This window comes from Acanthochromis polyacanthus, chromosome 11, assembly GCF_021347895.1.
Source record: "Acanthochromis polyacanthus isolate Apoly-LR-REF ecotype Palm Island chromosome 11, KAUST_Apoly_ChrSc, whole genome shotgun sequence".
In the NCBI taxonomy this organism is placed as follows: domain Eukaryota; kingdom Metazoa; phylum Chordata; class Actinopteri; family Pomacentridae; genus Acanthochromis; species Acanthochromis polyacanthus.
Window position 1 is genome coordinate 16,231,189 of NC_067123.1, and position 20,144 is coordinate 16,251,332.

The window sequence follows — 20,144 nt, forward strand, 5'->3', positions numbered from 1 at the left end:
GTTTGAGCACACATGTTTTCATTTATCCTTTTATAATTCTCCATTTATACCATTTTGATGCTGCTCTTATTCAAAAAACATCTGTCCCTTTTAATCTGGATAAATCACACAAAAACTGGAGGCCATGTGTACTTATTCATAAGGTGTAGATGCAGTACTGGGAGTGAGCATGCCTTGGTACCTACCTTTTACTATCACCAAGTGTACTGTCTGAATGGTCCTTTACTTCATAGGGCACTGCAGATTATGGGTCAGTACTTTACAACTGCAACCTCCCAAGACTTCATTCTGCATTTGTGATGCTATAAGTGAAATCTTCAAGTGTAATAATAACTGCAGCCGAAGAGAGCTTGGTCCATGTGTGGCTCTTGCATACTATGGTCTGGAACCGGGCTTATATGGCAGGAGGTGATATTGTGGGCAGGTGTGCTGATCACTGCAGCTGTCTCTCATTGCAGTAATCCTATAGGTGTAGGCATCTTGAGAGACAAAGGGAGCAGTGAGACAGAGTGAGAAGAGGGAGAGACAGATGCAAAGACACACAGATGCAGGAAAAGGGAGGCAGAGGGACAGACAGGTCGAGACATATGCAGATGGACGGAGGAGGAGGGAGAAGGACGGGGGCTGGGGTGGGGATCATGACAATACTGATATTAAATACAGATAACTTCTGACATTTTATGATCCATGTACAGTTTATGACTGCCTACATGCGTACACACACATACTTTATCATACCTAATCTATAAAATATACATATATTTCACAGAAATATGATCATTCATTTGGTCATATCTTGCTTCAGCTTCTTTGTTAAAAACATCAGGGATATGTACTATGACTAAAAGGCTAGTGCAGTAACCTGCCTTGTGTGAACTTCTGCAAGTGATCGCCCACCTTCAGGAGTCAGGATTTGAAACAGAGATTTGGTGACAATAGTTCAGACTTGTTCTTTACCAGTCCTTCGAAATGCAGCCTTCAAAGCTACATACTAGCATTGTTAAATGAGATGGTCTGTCCTTCAGAGGACTTCCTGGTTATAGTACCGTGTTTTGAATTTTAACACCCTATAACCATCTGTTTGTACACAAGGAAACACTGGAGAAATGTATCTGTTGATCTGTTGATGCTGAGATGCTCCACGAAGTTCTATCCCAACTGCTTTCTTAAAATCATTTTATGGCATTTTTATTGGAAATCTTTATGCCATGATGAATTATTCTCTCCAGATGGGTGTCTTTCTTACTGCTTTGACGACTGTCAAGGTTAAACCCTTTCTGAAGAGAAAGTATTTAGATTCATCAGTACTTGATAACTACATTCCAGTGTCCAAAATGTTTATTGACTTCATAAACTGACATTACTTCTTTGAGAAATCTGTTTTTTGAACAAATCACAGTACAGAGACAGCGGTGGTCCAGATTGTAAATGACCTGAGGTCCAATATGGATATGAATAAACCATTTGTTTTGGTACTACTAGGCTTAGGTTCTGCCTTTAACACTATAGACCTCTCTATTCTTTTAGACAGACTTCACAGTCTGATTGGCCTCTCTGGTTCTGTTTTTTCTGGTGCAAATCTTATCTCACTTAGTAAGCACAGAGGATTGCTCATTTCAGAGCTAGAAAATGAATTGTGGTGTTCCTAAGGGTTCAATTTTAGGCCGTAAAAATACCGTATTATAAAGTGCTACCAAAGTTGGTTTTTAATCTGTGGATGTTGTGGCTTTGAAATGTCATCAGGAGACAGAGATACACAGCTGTAGATTGCCATCTCTCCTGATGACTCAAGACCAATTGATGTGCTTTTTAACAGTTTTTTTTAGATTAGTCATAGATAGTAGACAACCTTTTATAGCTCAACCAGGACAAAACTGAGTCCTTGGTACTGAAATTAAGAGAGAGAAGCTTAATTCACAACTGCAAGCACTAGTATTAAAACCATGTAAACTCAACAAAAACAAACAAAACCATAGAGTCATCTCTGACTCAGCCCATAGTTTTGAGCGGCACATTAAAAGTAGAGCCAAGATGTCATTTAGTCATTTTAAAACATTGCCAGAGAGAAGCTAGTCTCTCAAATAAATGCAAAGACATTAATGCATGCTTATACTGCATGCCAGATTCACTACTATCATGCTTAACTGCTTCAGAACTTAGCAGCATGAGACCAGGAGGAGAGCACACATTACACCAGTTTTAAAGCTTCCAATTGCACTGCTTACCTGTCTTTTAAAGCTGGTTTCAAGGTCCTTTTACTGGTTTATAAAGCTATTAAATTTATTTTACGGATTATCTCTTAAAGCTTTTGGTCCTGCTTAGTTACCAGATTTGCTTTTATCTTATGAAAACTCAGGTTTTCCGGTCGTGACTTTTTAATTAAACCAAAAGTATAAACACCTAAAAAGATCTGTAGGCCATAGTAACAAAATGCTGCATCCTGGGGAAGGGAAAAGCAGTAATTCTGTTGCTGAACACCTGAGGGCAGCAGAGAGTGTTCATGGTTTTAAGGACAAACTCAAGACCTACCTTTATAGTCAGGCTTTAATAGATTTTATGCATTTATCACTCTTTTTAGAACTAACATTTATTGATTTCTCAATTTATTCACCTTTTTACAAGATTTAGTCTAATCGTCGTGATGTATTCATCGGATCCTTGGCTCTTGCAGTACGGCTAGATGGACGTCCTGAGCGAGGCAAGTCTTTGAAGGATGCCACCACTTCTACAACCAGCGAATACGTCTGCCGAGGGCTTGAGCTTCTTGCTGACCAGTTTTTCCTGCATTTTGACGAGAAATGTCCTGTGCATAAATCTCAGACTCTGAAAGAGGAGCTTTTCCACTCTTACTCTTGGCAATAGTAACAACTCTTCCAAAATTTGGTTGTGAATGTAATGCATTTTGGTCAAGCAAGAAATGTACGTACTGGGACCTGACAGGCAGTACTTGATAGACGAGGTATAACTCATTTTGGTGACAAACAGAGGGGAGAAAGTTACATATGCAGATCTTGAAAACTAACCAGGACCAAGTAATACAAAAAACGAAAACAAAAGTCGTGAGTGTTTAAGCCTGTTGGTATTGCTCCTGCCTGCCACTGAACATGCTTCTTTGGTTGCTGATGACATGATGCAGAGGATGACTGGTATTGTTCAGAATGTCAAGCAGCTTTTTCAGTGTCCTCTTTCCTGTCACTGTCACCAGGGAGTCTAGCGTCATGCCGACCACTGAGTCGGATCGTGTCCAACCTGGTGGAGTAATGTGGAACACCAGACCTTATTTACTGTCAGATACTAACCTATCCTTCTGTAAAGTTCCAGCAAATTTGCCACATTCATAATGGTCAAATTGTTCTCAGTTTAGGAAGCCCTTTATTTTGCTTGTTTTTACTGCTGTGTGATGCTGCTAGAATTTATTTAAGTAAAACCACAGCACAAAATCACTTTAGGCAACAAGCAGAATACTGATAGTTCTGACCAGTGTTTCTATAAAAACCTGAATTACACTCAGTAACACCTGAACAACATTTTTTTAAGATTCATCCATAATTTTAACATGTTTCAGACCTGTCTGAGTCACATTACTGCTCGGGAAAAATTTGGAATGATGACATCACATTTAAAATTTGGACATTACATTGCATTTAGGAGTGACTTGACTTTTTTTTCCCCCTGATTGCACTTATTAGAAGAATTTTGATGACTTATTGTCTTGCCCTGTTATTAACAAACAACCTGCTCTATGACCTAACTCAGAAATCAAAATGTTTTTGTTTTTTTTCCATATACCATCCACTATATGGTTTGCATGAGGGAACACATCAGTGATAACTGATCATTATGTTTTGACTGTGGTGCTCGAGAAAACCTCAAGTCTTAGATTCTAATATTTCATGCAGGTGTAAATACATTTCTGGTAAATGGACAGTGGGTCAAAAGTCAAAAAATTGTAAATAAAGACTCCCATTTATGGCCTCATTCAAGATCAGTTTTTCCCTGGACTGTAATGTGATTAGCTTTCACATTTATGTAGAGATATACGTAAAGAATATCCTTATTTGAAAATGTACTAGCCTCATATATGAGGTATGTAAAACCCAAAACCAAACTGGGAGCTGCTTCCACAACAGAGGAGCTGACAACTGAAGACTCTGCCTCCCATTCTACTTCTGGAAACTTCTGGAACCACAAGTAAATCTTCAATCTGAGAGTGAAGGGCTCTGTTAGTATGATATGGTACAATGTAGTCTTTAAGATAAGATGGAGCTTGGTCGTTAAGAGTTTTATATGTGAGACTCAGGATTTTGAATTCTGTCCTGGATTTTTCAGGGAGAAGCTAATACGGGAGCAATAAAATCTTTCTTACTGGTTCCTGTCAGAACTCTGGCTGAAACATTTTGTATCAGCTGGATGTTTTTCAGAGAATTATTGAGGTTAAATTATTAAAGATAATCGGGAATTACAATAGTCCACAGATAAGTGGATGGATTACTTTCAGCATCACTATGAGACAAGACTTTCCTGATTTTGACAATATTATGTAGGTGAAAAAAAACATCCTGCTGATTTGCTTTATGTGTGAGTTAAAGGGCATATCCTGATCAAAAATAACTCGAAGGTTCCCGCCTCAGAGTAAATATCTGGTTAGACAGTGTGTTTCTAAGGTGTTTAGGACCAAATACAATTTTTGTTTTATCCAGATTTAACTGAAGAAAGTTACAGGTCATCCAGGCATTTATGTCCTTGAGACATGCCTGGAGTTTGACCATATGTCTTCATAGATAAGTATAGTTGAGTGTCATCTATATAACAATAGAAACTTATACAGTGTATAAGTCATATACCTATCACAGAACCCTGTGGAATTCTATAATTAACTCTGGTGTGAGTAGAAGAATCATCATTAACATGAACGAACTGGAATCTAATCTTTTGTGTGGATGCTTTAATACCAATGACACTAGGGCGCATACTCATGCAGCGACCAGCAACACTTGTGAATGAATGAATGGTAGCGTCGTCTTTTACTTTGTTTGTTGTTCTTGCAAGTGTTTTATACTTATACTTCTACTAGCAGGCAAACCTTGTCAATCAAACCTTGTCAGTACGTTGTCGTTCTGTGTCAGTCTGCAATCGTCTCTGCTGCCGACTGTCGGCCCTGAACTACATTTGACAACATGAATGACAAAGACTGCTGCAAGTGTCCATGCCAATCTTACGTTTCGTGTGATATTTATTGTCTTAAGTTATTTATTATATATGGTTTTTATTGAGTTTTTACTGTTTGTACTGCATTTTTACTGTTTTATGTGGTTTTTACTTTTTTAAATTAGTTTTTATTGTTTACTACTGGAATGCTTGTGTAAACTGCTGAAAAACAAAATTGCCCTTCAAGGGACAAATAATAAAGTTGAGTTGAGTTGAGCTGACATGTTCCAGTCTCTGTAAGAAGATGCTGTGATCAGCTGTATGAAATGCAGCACTGAGATCCAATAGAACAAGTAGAGAAACTAGTCCACTGTCTGAAGCTATTACAGTTTTTTACAATTGCTTAAACACGATTTTGAAAACAGGGCTTGGCATTTCAAAACACTACACACAATTAGCACAACCACACACACAATATGGAAAACACTTCAGATCCTGTGCAAAATGAAACACTATTGTAAAAACTATATACACATTTATAAAAACCATACTATGTTACCATATGAAACATACACATTTCATAAGGCTTAGTTCTGTTTGAACCAGTTACACACTGCTGTGTTTAACTAAAGGTTGTTGCTAGAGGTACGGACCCGTACCCGTAGCCTGTGGACTACGGATACGGCACTTTCCATTTGCCAATCAGATACGCGAGATCTGGTCACGTGACTCCCGGTAGACGCTAGCTGTACGGACCCGTAGCATCGGTACGACAGGTACGGACCCTAAACCTGACCCTAACACTAACCCTAACCTTAACCTTTGCTTACCTTTCAACAGTTTGCAGTGGTTAGCAGCTTCTTGACTCGCGAGACTCGCGTACGGGTCCGTATCTGTCTGGCAAATGGAAAGTGCCGTACCCGTAGCCTGTGGGCTACGGATACGGACCCGTATCCGTAGACACTACCTTAACTAAAAACACTTTTGGCAGTTCTACCTCTGGTATCTCAATCTCAATTCTACCTTTGGCAATTCTACCTCTGGACCTCTCAGTGAATAGATTACTGTAAGTGAAGTACACAGAGAAAGTGCAAATATACAACATAGTAAATTCAAACACATAACAAGATCAATGCTGCAGACTTTTGAAAATATGATTTAATTTTCTTCATAGAACCACATTCAGTCAACATAGACAATCACAAGAAAACATATCCCAACACTGTAAACCCACAAAATAAACAAATAAAAATACTGTACTACCAGTACAGGTTAAAAATATGTAAAGAAAATGAAGAAAACAAAAAGAAATCTGAGTAAAATAAATACTAAACATCTCTTCGTCTAGCTGGATCTGGCCAGAGAATTTCATCTACATCACAGGCAATATCTTCGTTGGCAAGACAACGTGGGAAGAATTGTCTTGAATGATGGATCCATCCTTGCACAGCTGCAGCATCAATTTGGTCACAAGAGATCATAAACTTTCCACCGCCATGCCGAGAAAAATTCTTCGATGGGGTTTAGAAATGGAGAGTGTGGTGGAAGGTGTAGGACTGTAAACAGTGGATGGTGCTGAAACCAGTTCTGGACCAGAGCAGAGTGGTGGAATGCCACATTGTCCCAGATGACAATGTAGTGGATCTGGTGCATTTGGTTATTTACTGGGAGGAGGTTGTGCAATCTGTCCAAAAATCTGATAATTTGATCTGTGTTGACGGTGGAGGACCCCATTCAGGGAAATGGCCGCACAAAGGGTGATGTTACCCCCACATTGCCCTGGGACATTAATTATAGCCCTGTGGCCAATGATGTTTCTGCCTCTCCTTCTGACTTTACTGAGGTTGAACCCTGCCTCATCGATATAAATAAATTCATGTGGGATTTCCTCAGCATCCATCTGTAAAACTCTCTGAAATACAGTGAAAGACAAGATTGTGTAGTTCAGCATAGGTATAGTATGCAGTAAATTTACATGTAAAATTATTACTTGTGCAGTATGTAACATCACAATGTTAAAGTGAACAATACATACCTCCACATACTCATGCAGCAGCTGTTTGATCCTCTCTGAATTCCTCTCAAAAGGTACTCGATACTAGCCTAGCCGCGCCAGACAACCCACGGCAACGAATTTAATTCTCTGCCAGGGTGAGTCTAGTTACCCTCCATTAGGCTCAAGGCTGGATTCTCCTAAAACTGGCCGGACGAATCACCATGAAGTGTAGAGTCAGAAGGCGGGCGTAACTAAGTGACGACAGAGGCGTAACGATTCTGACAGAAACAACCGGCGCACAATAAACAGTTATCTTTCGACTCGGCTTTGGCCACAGCCCTTAAAGATTTGAAGCTAAAATTCAACTTGAAAGATAAACAAAGGACAGCACTGAAGTGTTTCATTGAGAAGAAAGATGTATTTGGACTTATGCCGACGGGATATGGCAAATCCTTAATATGCCAGTTGGCTCCGCTGGTTGGGAAGCTAATGGGACTTAGCCACAATCCGCCGGCGCTCTAGGAACTCCGTCAGCCTATTCGTTGCGCTGATTGGTTGTATACCTACCCAGTTGCTGCAGAGTGATTTGAAAGACAACCTTTTAGCCCGCCTCCCTCCCTGTCGAGCGGTCCTACACCCTTGTGCCTTCAGAACATGGGTCTAGCGCGGCTAGGCTAACTCGATACAGTTGTTTCATGTGAACTTGATGTTTTTTCAGGATGGGTGCTATTGTTGTCAGAGAGACCTGATGGACATTATTGAAAATGGTGTTGTCACTAATAATTTTGGCTTGAAGTTCTCTGAGCCTAATGGCATTATTGGCCAAAACCATGTTTATGATTTCTGTCACTTGCTCCGGTGTGAATATAGGTCCCCTTCCTCCTTGTTGTTCTCAGCCCTCAATCCTGTGTAGAAAAAGAAATACATGTAAGCTATTGTAAAATGACACAGGAAGAGGTATCAAAAGTGCCGATATGGTGCATACAATACAGCAAGCAGCTGATTACTGTAACTGTTGACAACTTTTTTTTTTTTTTACCTGTTTTCTTGTAGAAATGTCCTTATGACAGATGCCACTGTAAATCTGCTAAGATTTGGCTGAACTCTTAGTCCAGCTTCCCTCAGCGTCATTCCATGATTCACGACGTGATCAACTAATGTTGCTCGAATCTCATTCGACAAATTTGGTCCTCTTCTTCTTTGAGGGTGTTCTCCTCCTGCTTCAGGTCTTCCTCTTCCTCTTCCTCGACCTCTGCCTCTACCTCCTGCTCATCCTCCACAGATTCCCCCTCTCATCCTCACTCGTCTTCCTCTGGCTGCTTCCATTTTGGTGGAAAGCAGGTGACCTCACCTGTTGCATTTTTATAGTGCTCAAACCTGATTGGTGTGTCTACAATAAAGCAACCATGTGTTTGCACACCTGATGTGGGTGTTTAACCAAATGGCTCATGGGTGTGGTGATTTGTCCATCAGTGCTGTGGAATTGCAAGGAACTGACATCATGATATACGTCTTTGTCTAATGTATACAAGTGTGTCTAGTGTTTTGCAAATGACTGTGTGTATTGTTCTGCAAAAAGTGTGAGGCTGACTTTGTGTTTATAGTGGTGAAAATCTGGTCCCGTGTTTTGCTCCTTGAGTGTAAGGTATTGATAATTATGTGATTCTTTTGTTTTTAGTGTTTATGCAATCATAAAAAACTGTAGAAGATCATTGGTTACTTTCACCAGTGCTATTTCTGTACTATGGTGCCTCTAAATCCTGATTGACACTCTTCAAACAAACTATTTCTGTGCAGATAGTCACATAGTTGACTTGCAACGACTTTCTCAAGAATTTTAGAAAAAGAAGGGAGGTACAACTTAGGCCTACAACTGACAGATATCAAAAAAGTAAGATATTAAAGGGAATGAAAGATGAGATTCAAAGGGGTGTGTGTGTGTGTGTGTGTATGCGCGCGCGCGTGTGTGCAAATGTTTACATTCATTTGGTCATATTAGCATTGTGTTTGGTTACACCCTACATTTTGTACTTGTCTTTTCACTTTGCCATTGTATTTGTTCCATCCCGCCTATTGTTCAGCTAACAATGCAGAAGGCAATCTTTCTTTTAACAGCTGTGAGCAAATATTGCATCTCAAACATGGAGAAAAGAGCGAAGTTAATCACAAATAACTTTATACTCAACATTCAGTGTTTAATCATTGTCATTTATGCACTGATAAGCAACGGTGTTATATAAAGCGTTCAGGGTTGTTCCCTAGTACTAGGGTAGCACAATACCATTTCAACAATAGCAGTTCTTAGACAAGAACTTTTCAGTAGGCTTGTACCTGTCTGCTAACGTCACTGATGCCTGTATAACCCCGTGAAATGTACCACTTTCAAATATTTACATTCTTTCGAATCAGGATTCACATTTTCACTAGATCTACACACTAATTGGATTTGGTCAAGACTGTTCTTCAAAATGGAGGCTTTCCCAGAGTTTGTTGGATTCAGCTTCCAGTCACAGGGTTTTAAAGGATTGTCTCCCCCAGCACCAGCAGGCTGCTGATAGCCACAAGTAAGCCCACACTCTGACAGTATTCTTTTTGAATAATAACGCATGGGGTCTTACTTAAATTATGGAAGTAGAACATGTGGTGAAGTTTTTGGGTTTGAATGCTGGATCTTTGTGTCCCCAGAGAAAGTGATGCAATGACTGCACCCCTGGAAAAACATGGTTTCCATACATGTGCGAAGCTGAGCTATTGTTGTCTAGTTTGATTCGAAACATATAAGACATCATGGTGGTCATAAAATTCTATCAGGAATCCCACATCATTGTGGTGGGTTTGCATGTATTGTCAAAGGCTTTGTTGAAATGTGATTAACAATTTGGTACAATAGAAAATGCTGTACATACACTACTTATTACATAATAATAAATGCCAATGCAGGCTCATAATTTAAATACAGTATCTGAGCACTATTTTAAACATTATATTGTCATGTCTAGCATCCAAAGAACAGCTGTTTTCAAATTTTGGTAGCATTTGAATGATGTCTAGCCAACCAAGACCAACCAACAGAAACCCAGAACCTTCTTGAACCAGAACCTTCTTCTCCTCCAAGCCTTTCAGTTATGCTACCTCGAATGATGCAGATACTCATTGAATTGTGGTTTGTTACAAAAATATTGTACTCAACATTGTGTGCAGTTTGTAAAAGGTAGAATGATCCTCAGTAACAATAACAACACAGCTTCATTCTGTTGTTCATTATTTGCCTTTTGTGTCTTTTTGTTTCACTGTGCCATGTACTTTTTTGTTACACTGTAATGTTGTGATGTTTTTATTGTGACCTGCTAAGGGACTGCAGATGGAAATTAGCTTAAAGCTAACTTTGGTACAATGCATCAAATGGAAACATTTATGTTTAATATTGTACATGGTCTCTTTTTAAATAAACTACTACTACTAATAATAATAATAATATCTCCTATAGATGCTGCTTGTGTGTGTAACTTTTCCTCTCACATTTAAAACCACTGCTCACCACACCTTACGTCTGGCCTGTTTAATGCTAGCCACTAACTGGGTGGAATAAGAAACATGAATTGCTTTCCCCTAGTTGGTATCTTATGAAGGGAATGGATTACTGATTAAATTAAAACTGAATGTCTCAGAGGTTTTTACTTGTGCCTGACTATGTGTTTTTGTTATGTTGGGCTAAGTTCTTTGTATATACATGTTGATCAAAGTAACTGGTCAGTAAAAAGTTCAAATGTGCAAAAACAACAGTATACTCCTTTAAATATATTTCAGATTACAAATTTATTTACATTTGATCAATATTCACCATATGCTTGAAAACATTTGACATGTCTAATAAATATGGTAACAATTCAGACATTCATGCTGAGTTGTTATGAATTTGTTAAGTGATTATGTTTCTGAAGTCTTACAGAGGACCAGTCATTAAAGAAAAACACAGAAGTTATTCATCTTTAGCTTTCTGGAAATTCTTTCTCAGGAACTGTGGAGAAAATAAAACAAAGCAAAACTGTGTAATAAATATAAGTATCTTAATAGTAGTTTCATGCTATACACTATCCATTATGTCTTTTACTGTCTGTGATAAACAGATGCTTTCCCTGCTTGAGGAAAATGCAACCAATAACAAAATCTGACAATTTCAAAATTGGACATAATTGCTGAAAATTTTGTCACTTAAGTCACAGTATTTCTTTGTGACATTTAAGTTGTGGATTTACTTAATTGTACACTTAAAACCCCACGTCAGTTTGTTTGCATATGCATACCTTTTGTTGCCTGAGAGGGCTTTGTTTAATAAAGTAATGCGTTCGTACAAAAACACACAAAGCTCAGCCCTCTTGTGTCACATAGTGCCTTGGTGTAAGTGTCAAAACAATCCCCTAATGATTAAGCCATGACTAACATCTACTGTTGTAAGAGTGGGAGAGGTCAGAAACACCTCACCTCCTCTGAATTACAACACCACATTACATAACTGTTCTTAATTCTGAAGTTGGTTGATTTGCCATTTATTTCAAAACTAAAAGGACTTTTTAAATAAAAGATTGTAACGTAAATTCCACAGATATTTATTGTAGGCTCTGTGATTTAATGTATACCAACAGCAGAGACTAGACTATACTGTTTAAACTTCTCTGAAAAATAAAAAGATCAAATTTAACTCAAATCTGGCAATGTCATTCAAAATGTTAAATATGTATAAAACTACATTTAAAATGTGACACCAATTGTATCTATTGACACTGTTCTAATGAGAAGTATATTTATTTATTTTATTATGTTATATATTTAACTGCTAAGAAGCATGGACAGAAAGATCACCAAACCTAGCCTGAGGCTCCCAGCACAGCTAATTATAGAGTCTGTGGGTGAAGAGCATGACTCAATCACATGACTTTCTCACAATCAGTTTTTTACACAAATCATAACATTCATCACAGATCTATTCAATTTAACGTGGTAAAATAATAACTGAGGCCAACATCACATTACAACCATAATATATAGGTACATGTTTAATGTTTTTAACAATCAGTTTGAGCATTTAATGTTCACAATAGTGAGCAGGATTTATCAATTCAAATTTAATAACAATTTAAGTCAGATTTAGTATACAAGTGATTGGTACGACAGGCAGCCTGTTGCATTCATACTTGGATAAATGCAATGTTGCTTGATGGCTCACACTCATCAAGGGAATCTCAAGGATTCACTGAGTAGAAACCTGTCCTGTTGTTCTTCGGCGTGTCCTTATGTGAGGAAAGACATAAAGACCATAAAATTCAAATTCAACGCAGAGCAGAGTTCACTGTCATATACAAAGTAATACAAATATATAGGCAACACATATAAAAGCTGTTTTTATTGTAGCTGTGTCATACTCACTTTAATGACAGGGATTGACTCTGGTCTCTGTGTAACTGGGGTCTGAGGTGAGTACTCTGGAAGATGTTCCTGAAGAGGTGGTTGCTTTTGCTCGATGTAATATGGATCCTGGGGACTGTCCATGTCACCACTTTCTCTTTTCCTACGACACCACAGAACCAGCTGAAACAGAAGAGCATCAACAGAAAGAGCTGTTCAGTAGAAAGTGGAAAGTAGAAAAAACAAATATAACAGGAAGCTATGTCCCTAGCACATCTTTCATATGAATGAGTGGCCTTTAAATCCTCTCAAATCCTGAACCTGGGCTCACACAGACCAAAACAAAACAAGCTTTCAGTGCACTTCGGGTTTCTGAGGGCCACAGAGAATGCACATTTTGTGTTCACCCAATCTGAACAAAAGAAAGTCACACTTGCCATGTCTTAAACCACCATCGGACGGGACAGGCTGGCTATGGTGTCTTCTGTCATGCATTAAAGCATACACTTGAAAGGATCTGGGCCTATGTCTGGTACAACTGTGAATTTGCTAGGAAACCTTTTCAGAAGACAGCTAACCCAAAATTCTCATCTAAATGGAGCATCTGCAGATTGGATATTAACTTCAAAATGACCAGTCATGGCCATGTGGTGGACAGCAGGATGTCTCCTGCCTCCACCAGATTCGGATATGGGTCATAAATTGCCAGTTGTGATGAAAACTGCAACTCTGGAGAAGAGAAAATTGTATTCTTCACTGTGACCTCCTGACCTTTCTTTCTCCCAAACACCCAGAACTTTCTTTATAACAATGAACTCAGTAATAAATCCTCAAAATAAAGAAATTCAGCATCACTGGAGTGATGATCCCAACATTTGGACTCAGTCTCTGATACCAGGCCCATCAGGACCAGTGCTGAAGAAGAACACAGCATATCTGAAGTGTTTGTGAAGCACCATACGACACACCAGCACCCTCCTTCTCTCTGTCACTACAAAAAAAGACACAAAGAGACTAATCCCAAGCATATATATTTCCTATTTCAAAGTCTTATTTTGATATTGTTGAATGTAGATGCTGGTATCGTAAGACTACACATTTTACACTACATCTTATTATTGTTTTCTGCTCCTACGGGAGACTACATTTCTACTACACAATTTGTTCGTTTTCCACTACATTATAATCATGGTTCCATTTATGAGGCTATTTACGCTGCAAGATCAATGATCCAATCCAATGTTGAGTACAAGAATTAAAATGGTTTCCCTAATCCTGGATATCAGACATAGGATTTCAAAATCCAGATACAGATAATCCTGATTCAAATTAAAGTTTTTTAACAACTGAGCACTGGAATTTAAAGTAGACCAAAGCGGTCAAAAATATTGAATAGTGCAGCTAATTGGTGATTCTAAATTGTCCCTAGGTGTGAATGTGAGTGGGGTTGTTTGTCTCTATATGTTGCCCTATGATACACTGGTAACCTGTCCATGGTGTCCCCTGTCTTCACCCTAAGTCAGCTGGGATAGATTCCAGCCCCCCATGACCCTAATGAGGATTAAGCGGTGTGTAGATAATGGACAGGATGGAAAATAACAATGACAGAAAAAATTATTTGGATCCAACAAGAAGCCCCAAAAATCTACCAACAAAAAAATTAGGCAACAACAGCATATGTATGCAGACGGCAAAACAAGGCAAAAAGATGTGACCAGCAACAACTGCAAAAGAAGTGGGAAGGAAATGCAATGCATGGGGAATGTTGTAGAAGAGCAAAAGATACAGATATTAACCAACAGAAAATCGATCAGTGGCTGAGAACCACTGAGCTGCAAGCTGAAACATAGGACCTCATCATTGCTGTACAAGAGTCTCACTACAAGCTCTTACCACCATCTCATCATCAAGCATGGTACAGAACGACAATACCAGATAGGACATAAGCACGAAGAAATCACAGATCACATCATCTCTGGCTGCACTAGCAAAGAACAGAATTATCAAAATGGAGCACATGCAGTGACACAACTAAGGGGCACCATCCCCACATTGGAAGACATGCAGGCACTACTAAGTTCCACACAAGCAAGTAATTGTATGAACATCAACAACTACAACTCAGCAGTTACTGACAACAACCAAGTCACCACAGGACAATCAAGCCCAACATACATATCATCAAGAAGAAGAAAAAAGAACAAGTGCATTCTTATTGATGGGGTTATTCCATCTGAAAGAAACACCTCTGTCAAAGACGCGGAAATTGAAATTGGCAAGATGTGGGAAATGAACAACACCGGTGACTGTCATAGAGTACGGACTTGGGAAGAAGGCACAGGGGAAATTCATGAATAAAAGTCCAGAAGACTGCCCTTCTTGGAACAGCACACATCTCTGAGGATGTTACTGTGATTTAAATAACATCTTCCCTTCAGTGCTTCAGGACCATTGCTTGGACCTGTCTCTAAAGGGTGAACAAGGCATACACAAAAAGAAAAGAATGCTAATGCTAATACTAATGCTAATGATAATAATAATAATAATATACATACATGCATACATACATACATATATACATACATGAAATTCATCTACAATGGATCAATAAAAACTGGAAAGAAAAAGTATTTTGTGATAAATTGGTTAATCACTCACCATTAAGATAAAGATGATTATGAGTAGCAACAAGATGGCAGCGGCTAATACTAATAGGGCAATACCCCATCCAGGTACCCGGTCACTGCTCACAGAACTACTGCCGCCACCTGATGTTGGGGGTTCCCCGGACTTTCCACTTGTAGTGAAGTTCACTGGATCATGTGTCGGATTTTCTGTTGTGTAACTGTCACCATGGTTTTCAGGAGTTTGCATGGTGGTTGAAACCAATACGGTGTAATTAGCAGAGGTGTTTGTTCCGCTTGAAGGTGCTGTTGTCGAAATTTTGACTGTAGCAATAGTATTAGCAGTAGTAGATGTGAGTGCTGGATTTATCGGTGCAGCGGTAGTTGCAGGTGCTGTGGTTGTTGTAGTTACAAGTTTTGTAGCTCTGGCAGTTGTTGTGGTTGTTTTGGTTGTAGGTGTGAATGTTGTGGTATTTGTGGTATGTGTTGTTGGTGTAGTTATGTGTAATGTGGTGCTTTCAGTTTTAGTTGCAGTAGATAGTGTTGTAGTTGTAGGTATTGCTAATGTTCTAGTAGGATTCGAAGTAGGAGTTGTAGTTGAAGGTAATGTAGTTGTAGCAGAGGTTGTTGTAGTTGGTGTTGTAGTACTTATTGTAGTATGAGCTGTTGTGGTTGTAGTAGGAGTTGTTGTTGAAGGTAATATAGTTGGTGTTGTAGTTGTTGAAGGTAATGTAGTTGATATTGCAGTTGGTGTTGTGGTACTTATTGTAGCTGTAGTAGGAGTTGTTGTTGAAGGTAATGTAGTTGATGTTGCAGTTGGTGTTGTGGTGCTTATTGTAGCTGTAGTAGGAGTTGTTGTTGAAGGTAATGTAGTTGATGTTGCAGTTGGTGTTGTGGTGCTTAGTGTAGCTGTAGTAGGAGTTGTTGTTGAAGGTAATGTAGTTGATGTTGTAGTTGGTGTTATGGTGCTTATTGTAGTATGAGCTGTTGTAGCTGTAGTAGGAGTTGTTGTTGAAGGTAATCTAGTTGATGTTGTAGTTGGTGTTGTGGTGCTTATTGTAGTATGAGCTGTTGTAGCTGTAGTAGGAGTTGTTGTTGAAGGTAATGTAGTTGATATTGCAGTTGGTGTTGTGGTGCTTATTGTAGCTGTAGTAGGAGTTGTTGAAGGTAATGTAGTTGATGTTGTAGTTGGTGTTGTGGTGCTTATTGTAGCTGTAGTAGGAGTTGTTGTTGAAGGTAATGTAGTTGATGTTGTAGTTGGTGTTGTGGTGCTTATTGTAGATGTAGTAAGAGTTGTTGAAGGTAATGTAGTTGATGTTGTAGTTGTTGTAGTTGGTGTTGTGGTACTTATTGTAGTATGAGCGCTTGTGGTTGTTGTGGGAGGAGTTGTAGTTGTTGAAGGTAATGTAGTTGCAATAGAGGTTGTTGTGGTTGTCGTAGGTTGTGGTGTGGTTGTGGATGTTATCCCATTGGCTTCTTTTACACTGTCAACTAAAGACAAATAGAAAAATAAATTAGACGAGTAGAACATTGCCCCCAACACAACATGTACAATACAAAAGAGGAACAATTGACATATGTACAAAATGAGATCTTACAAGTTGTATAGTCCAAATTAAGTTGGAGAATCGAGGATGTATCGGCCTTGACATTATTTTTAAATGTATAATAGACAACGTTGTGATTGATATAGTTCTTGAAGAATATAGTTGCATTTGCAATTACAGATCCAGGCCTAAAAAACAAAATATCATTATAAGCACAGAGAAGAACAGAGAATGATATACACAACAATTTTGCTTTGAATTATTGTTATTCTTCAAATAACAAATAAATAATATTCTTCAACACGCATGCAAATATAGTAAAACACAGATTTGCTGAATACTGGAATACTAGACATTATTCCTTCACCCCTAATGCTGAAGTGTCCTTGGGGAAGTGAATGAGAAACACATTATACAGTGCTTTAGAAAGGTGCTATACAAGTGCAGAACATTTACCACTTACTGCTACATACAATGTCTTATCTGTGTATTCAAAGCATGTACTTCTGTTCAATAAAAATCCTTCTCAGTCAACCTGACATTTCAATAAGGCTCCATTGGCAGTTGGTCTAGTCATGGTGCACACATTCTAACACAGTAAACACACAAAATTCTTTCTTAAGTGAGAGATCAGTGATAGTACCTGAACGTCATTGACACAACACCTACGTATTGTTGGATTGGTGCTGGACATTCAGAGCAGTTGTAGATACTGTTTAACTGCCGAACAAATAAGAAACAAACAAAAAACAAGCGTGGATGAATAGCATATGTACAGCATATACACCCCTGTGCAATATGACTTTATTGTCAAATGATTAAAAATGGGATCACTATACAATTACTGGATTACTTCAAAACAGAAAAGGAGGGTATTTGCTTGATGGAAAATTAAATTTTAAAGTAATTTAATTTTAAAGCAAAAGTAAATTTTATACAATTTGATAGAAGCCCCATGGTGATAACTCGATTTTTTGTAACAGAAGTAATCGCACTTGTCATCACTAAGATTTAAATCTTTTACTTTTGCAGTAGTTTGTCTGTCCGCCTTTACCTCTGAGGACAGCTGCAGTCCTCCTTGGCATAGAGGACACCAGTGTAGCACACATTTGTGGAAAAATCTTAGGGCATTCTTCAGATTTTTTTTTTTTTCCTTTTTTGCCCACTCATTGGAGGTTGGATTGTGTGTTCTACTTTTATCTTTAAAAAATTCCCCTATTTGATTCACGTAAGAGAATATCTTTGGTCATACTTGTCACTTTTTTCTTTAAAAATTCTTGTGTAATTTGTGGCTGTGTGGTAGGGATTGTTGCCAAGCTGGAAAAGCCCTCTTCTTCCGGACTCTTCCAGAGTGGGAGTTGTTATGTCAGTCAGTATTTTAGTATGTTCACAGGTGTTCATGGTGCCATCTATAAATGTCATTGGCACTCTTGCAAAACCATATAATCACACTACCAACTCGTCCTGGCCAGGTTCAAACCAAACATGCTGCATTCCACCTGAGCCAAAAAAATGCATCTATTTATTTATTTTTTAGCTTTATCTGGCCAATAATTGTGCTCAAAATAGTCACCAGGCTTCTTTTCATGCCTTTAACAAAGTTTTGTGATGAAGTTTGGTGCCAAAGACCAGTTCATGGAAACTGTTAATTATACAATGTCATTCACTGTCTGAGCTGTAAAGTCAGATTTTCAGTGGTCATTGTTCCAAGTCTGAGGCACTTGCTAAAATCACTTATTTTACATTTTATATTTTTAAGCAATTCACAATACTTTGCCATAATAGGTATTCACTTTAACAGAAAAGTGTCTTTTTTGTAAATTCTTGTTGAAAAATCTAATTAAATTGACCATGATTCATTGCTGAAAAGCAATACAAGACGAACTACAAAGTACCCCAAATACTTTTAATAGAAATCAAGAACATTCATATTTTAAAAAAAAACATGTAAGATAAGATGAGATAAGATCTACTCCTGGAGGAAATTATTTGTAAGATTAAAACAAACATCAAACAAAGGTTAGTGGAATATACACAATTACATAGAGGTTTGTAGTAAAATAGAAACAACAAAGCAGTGAGCTAATAATGAACTTTTCAGTTCTTTTCAAGTAATTTCAGGGCTAAGTAATAAAAGTTTTGGTTTTCCATAGGCTTGTCATTGCATACACACATCAACTCTCCTAAATTGTAACGTCACCATTAATGTTCAGTATTAACCAGTGCATTTCTGCTCTGGCTGAACATGTGGTTGAGTTTTGTGTGAATACCTGGAGGATGATCACAATGTCACTTGTCTGTTGAAAACATAGGTACTAGCAAAATTTAGGGAATGTTTTTTTTTTTAAGTCTTGTTGAAGTTGTGTACATGTTGGGTCTATATCTACATACAGCCAGGGTACTAGAATGGGTGGCTTGAAAAAAATCTTCCAGATTTAATCACATTTATTGTCTTCAGTTGTAAGTAAAACGCTGATGGTACTGTACTTGAGTAGGAATCATCACCTGATGTTTTGCATCTTACCAAGTCGCTGACTTCTTTGTACATGGTCTGATAATCAGAACTTTCAGGGTTGTACAGCGCAGAGGTGAAGTTTCTATTGGTGATTTCCATTGGCATATAGAAAGCGTACTTGTAAGGATCCCCAGAAGCATAACTGAATTTCTCTACAAAAAGAAGATCATGCAGGTGAAGTGGTTGGACAGTCAGAAGAAAGTGAGGTTGGTTATCACTCCCACACTGATATTCCAGTCTGATTTGTAATGTCAATGCCATGTGCCTTCAGAATTGTTTGATTGAACAGTGGTGAAGCAAAATGTGGATATTATGACAGGCAACTCTCACAACAGTCAGTGTCAAATACACTTTGTATCAAACATGTTTAATACTGACAAATACCGATTCTAAAAAGCAGAATGACCACTACTGTGTATCACTACCTTTCCAACCACCTGTGAGCCCATTCGTAGTAATTTGTATGAATTTGAATCTGAACTGTTCTGTATTCTGTTTTAACAGTATTAATAGATTTGAAATTACAAGCAAGATATTTGCATTAATTTCCCCTGTACCCCATGTAAATAGCAAGCAATTTCTGATTCTGACATAGTGGTTGAGAAAGTGTAGCCTGTTTAATGTGTTACACTTTCTGAGTTTCTCCAAGCGCAGGGACTACTCTCTGTGAAATGTTGGACTTCTCTAAAATGGAATTTGCTGTTGACAGTAAACCTATTTTTCATCTTTCAGTTTTCTTCATTCACACTTCCAGCCTCAACTTTTCCAGGGTGGAAATCTGAACATCTTCACTTCCATTACAAGCTCACTGAAAGCTACAGAGCAGCTATTATACAGCCCTTTGTGGTGAGACTTATTTCCTTAAAACAATACAGTTTTCAACGCTGATTAACACTTGATGTTTGCATTAC

General features: G+C 38.3%; 1 protein-coding gene across 1 annotated transcript; it reads right to left on the minus strand.

Annotated features, from left to right (window-relative positions):
• Window positions 1-10,941: 10,941 nt before the first annotated feature.
• Window positions 10,942-19,332, minus strand: LOC127536094 (mucin-2-like). Its single transcript, XM_051955558.1, has 5 exons — window positions 19,243-19,332; window positions 16,519-16,655; window positions 15,206-16,442; window positions 12,569-12,730; window positions 10,942-12,432 (listed from the first exon to the last, which is right to left on the minus strand). Exons 1-5 carry the CDS (start codon window positions 19,330-19,332, stop codon window positions 12,385-12,387), a joined length of 1,674 nt encoding a protein of 557 aa, XP_051811518.1. The 3' UTR covers window positions 10,942-12,384.
• Window positions 19,333-20,144: the final 812 nt, after the last annotated feature.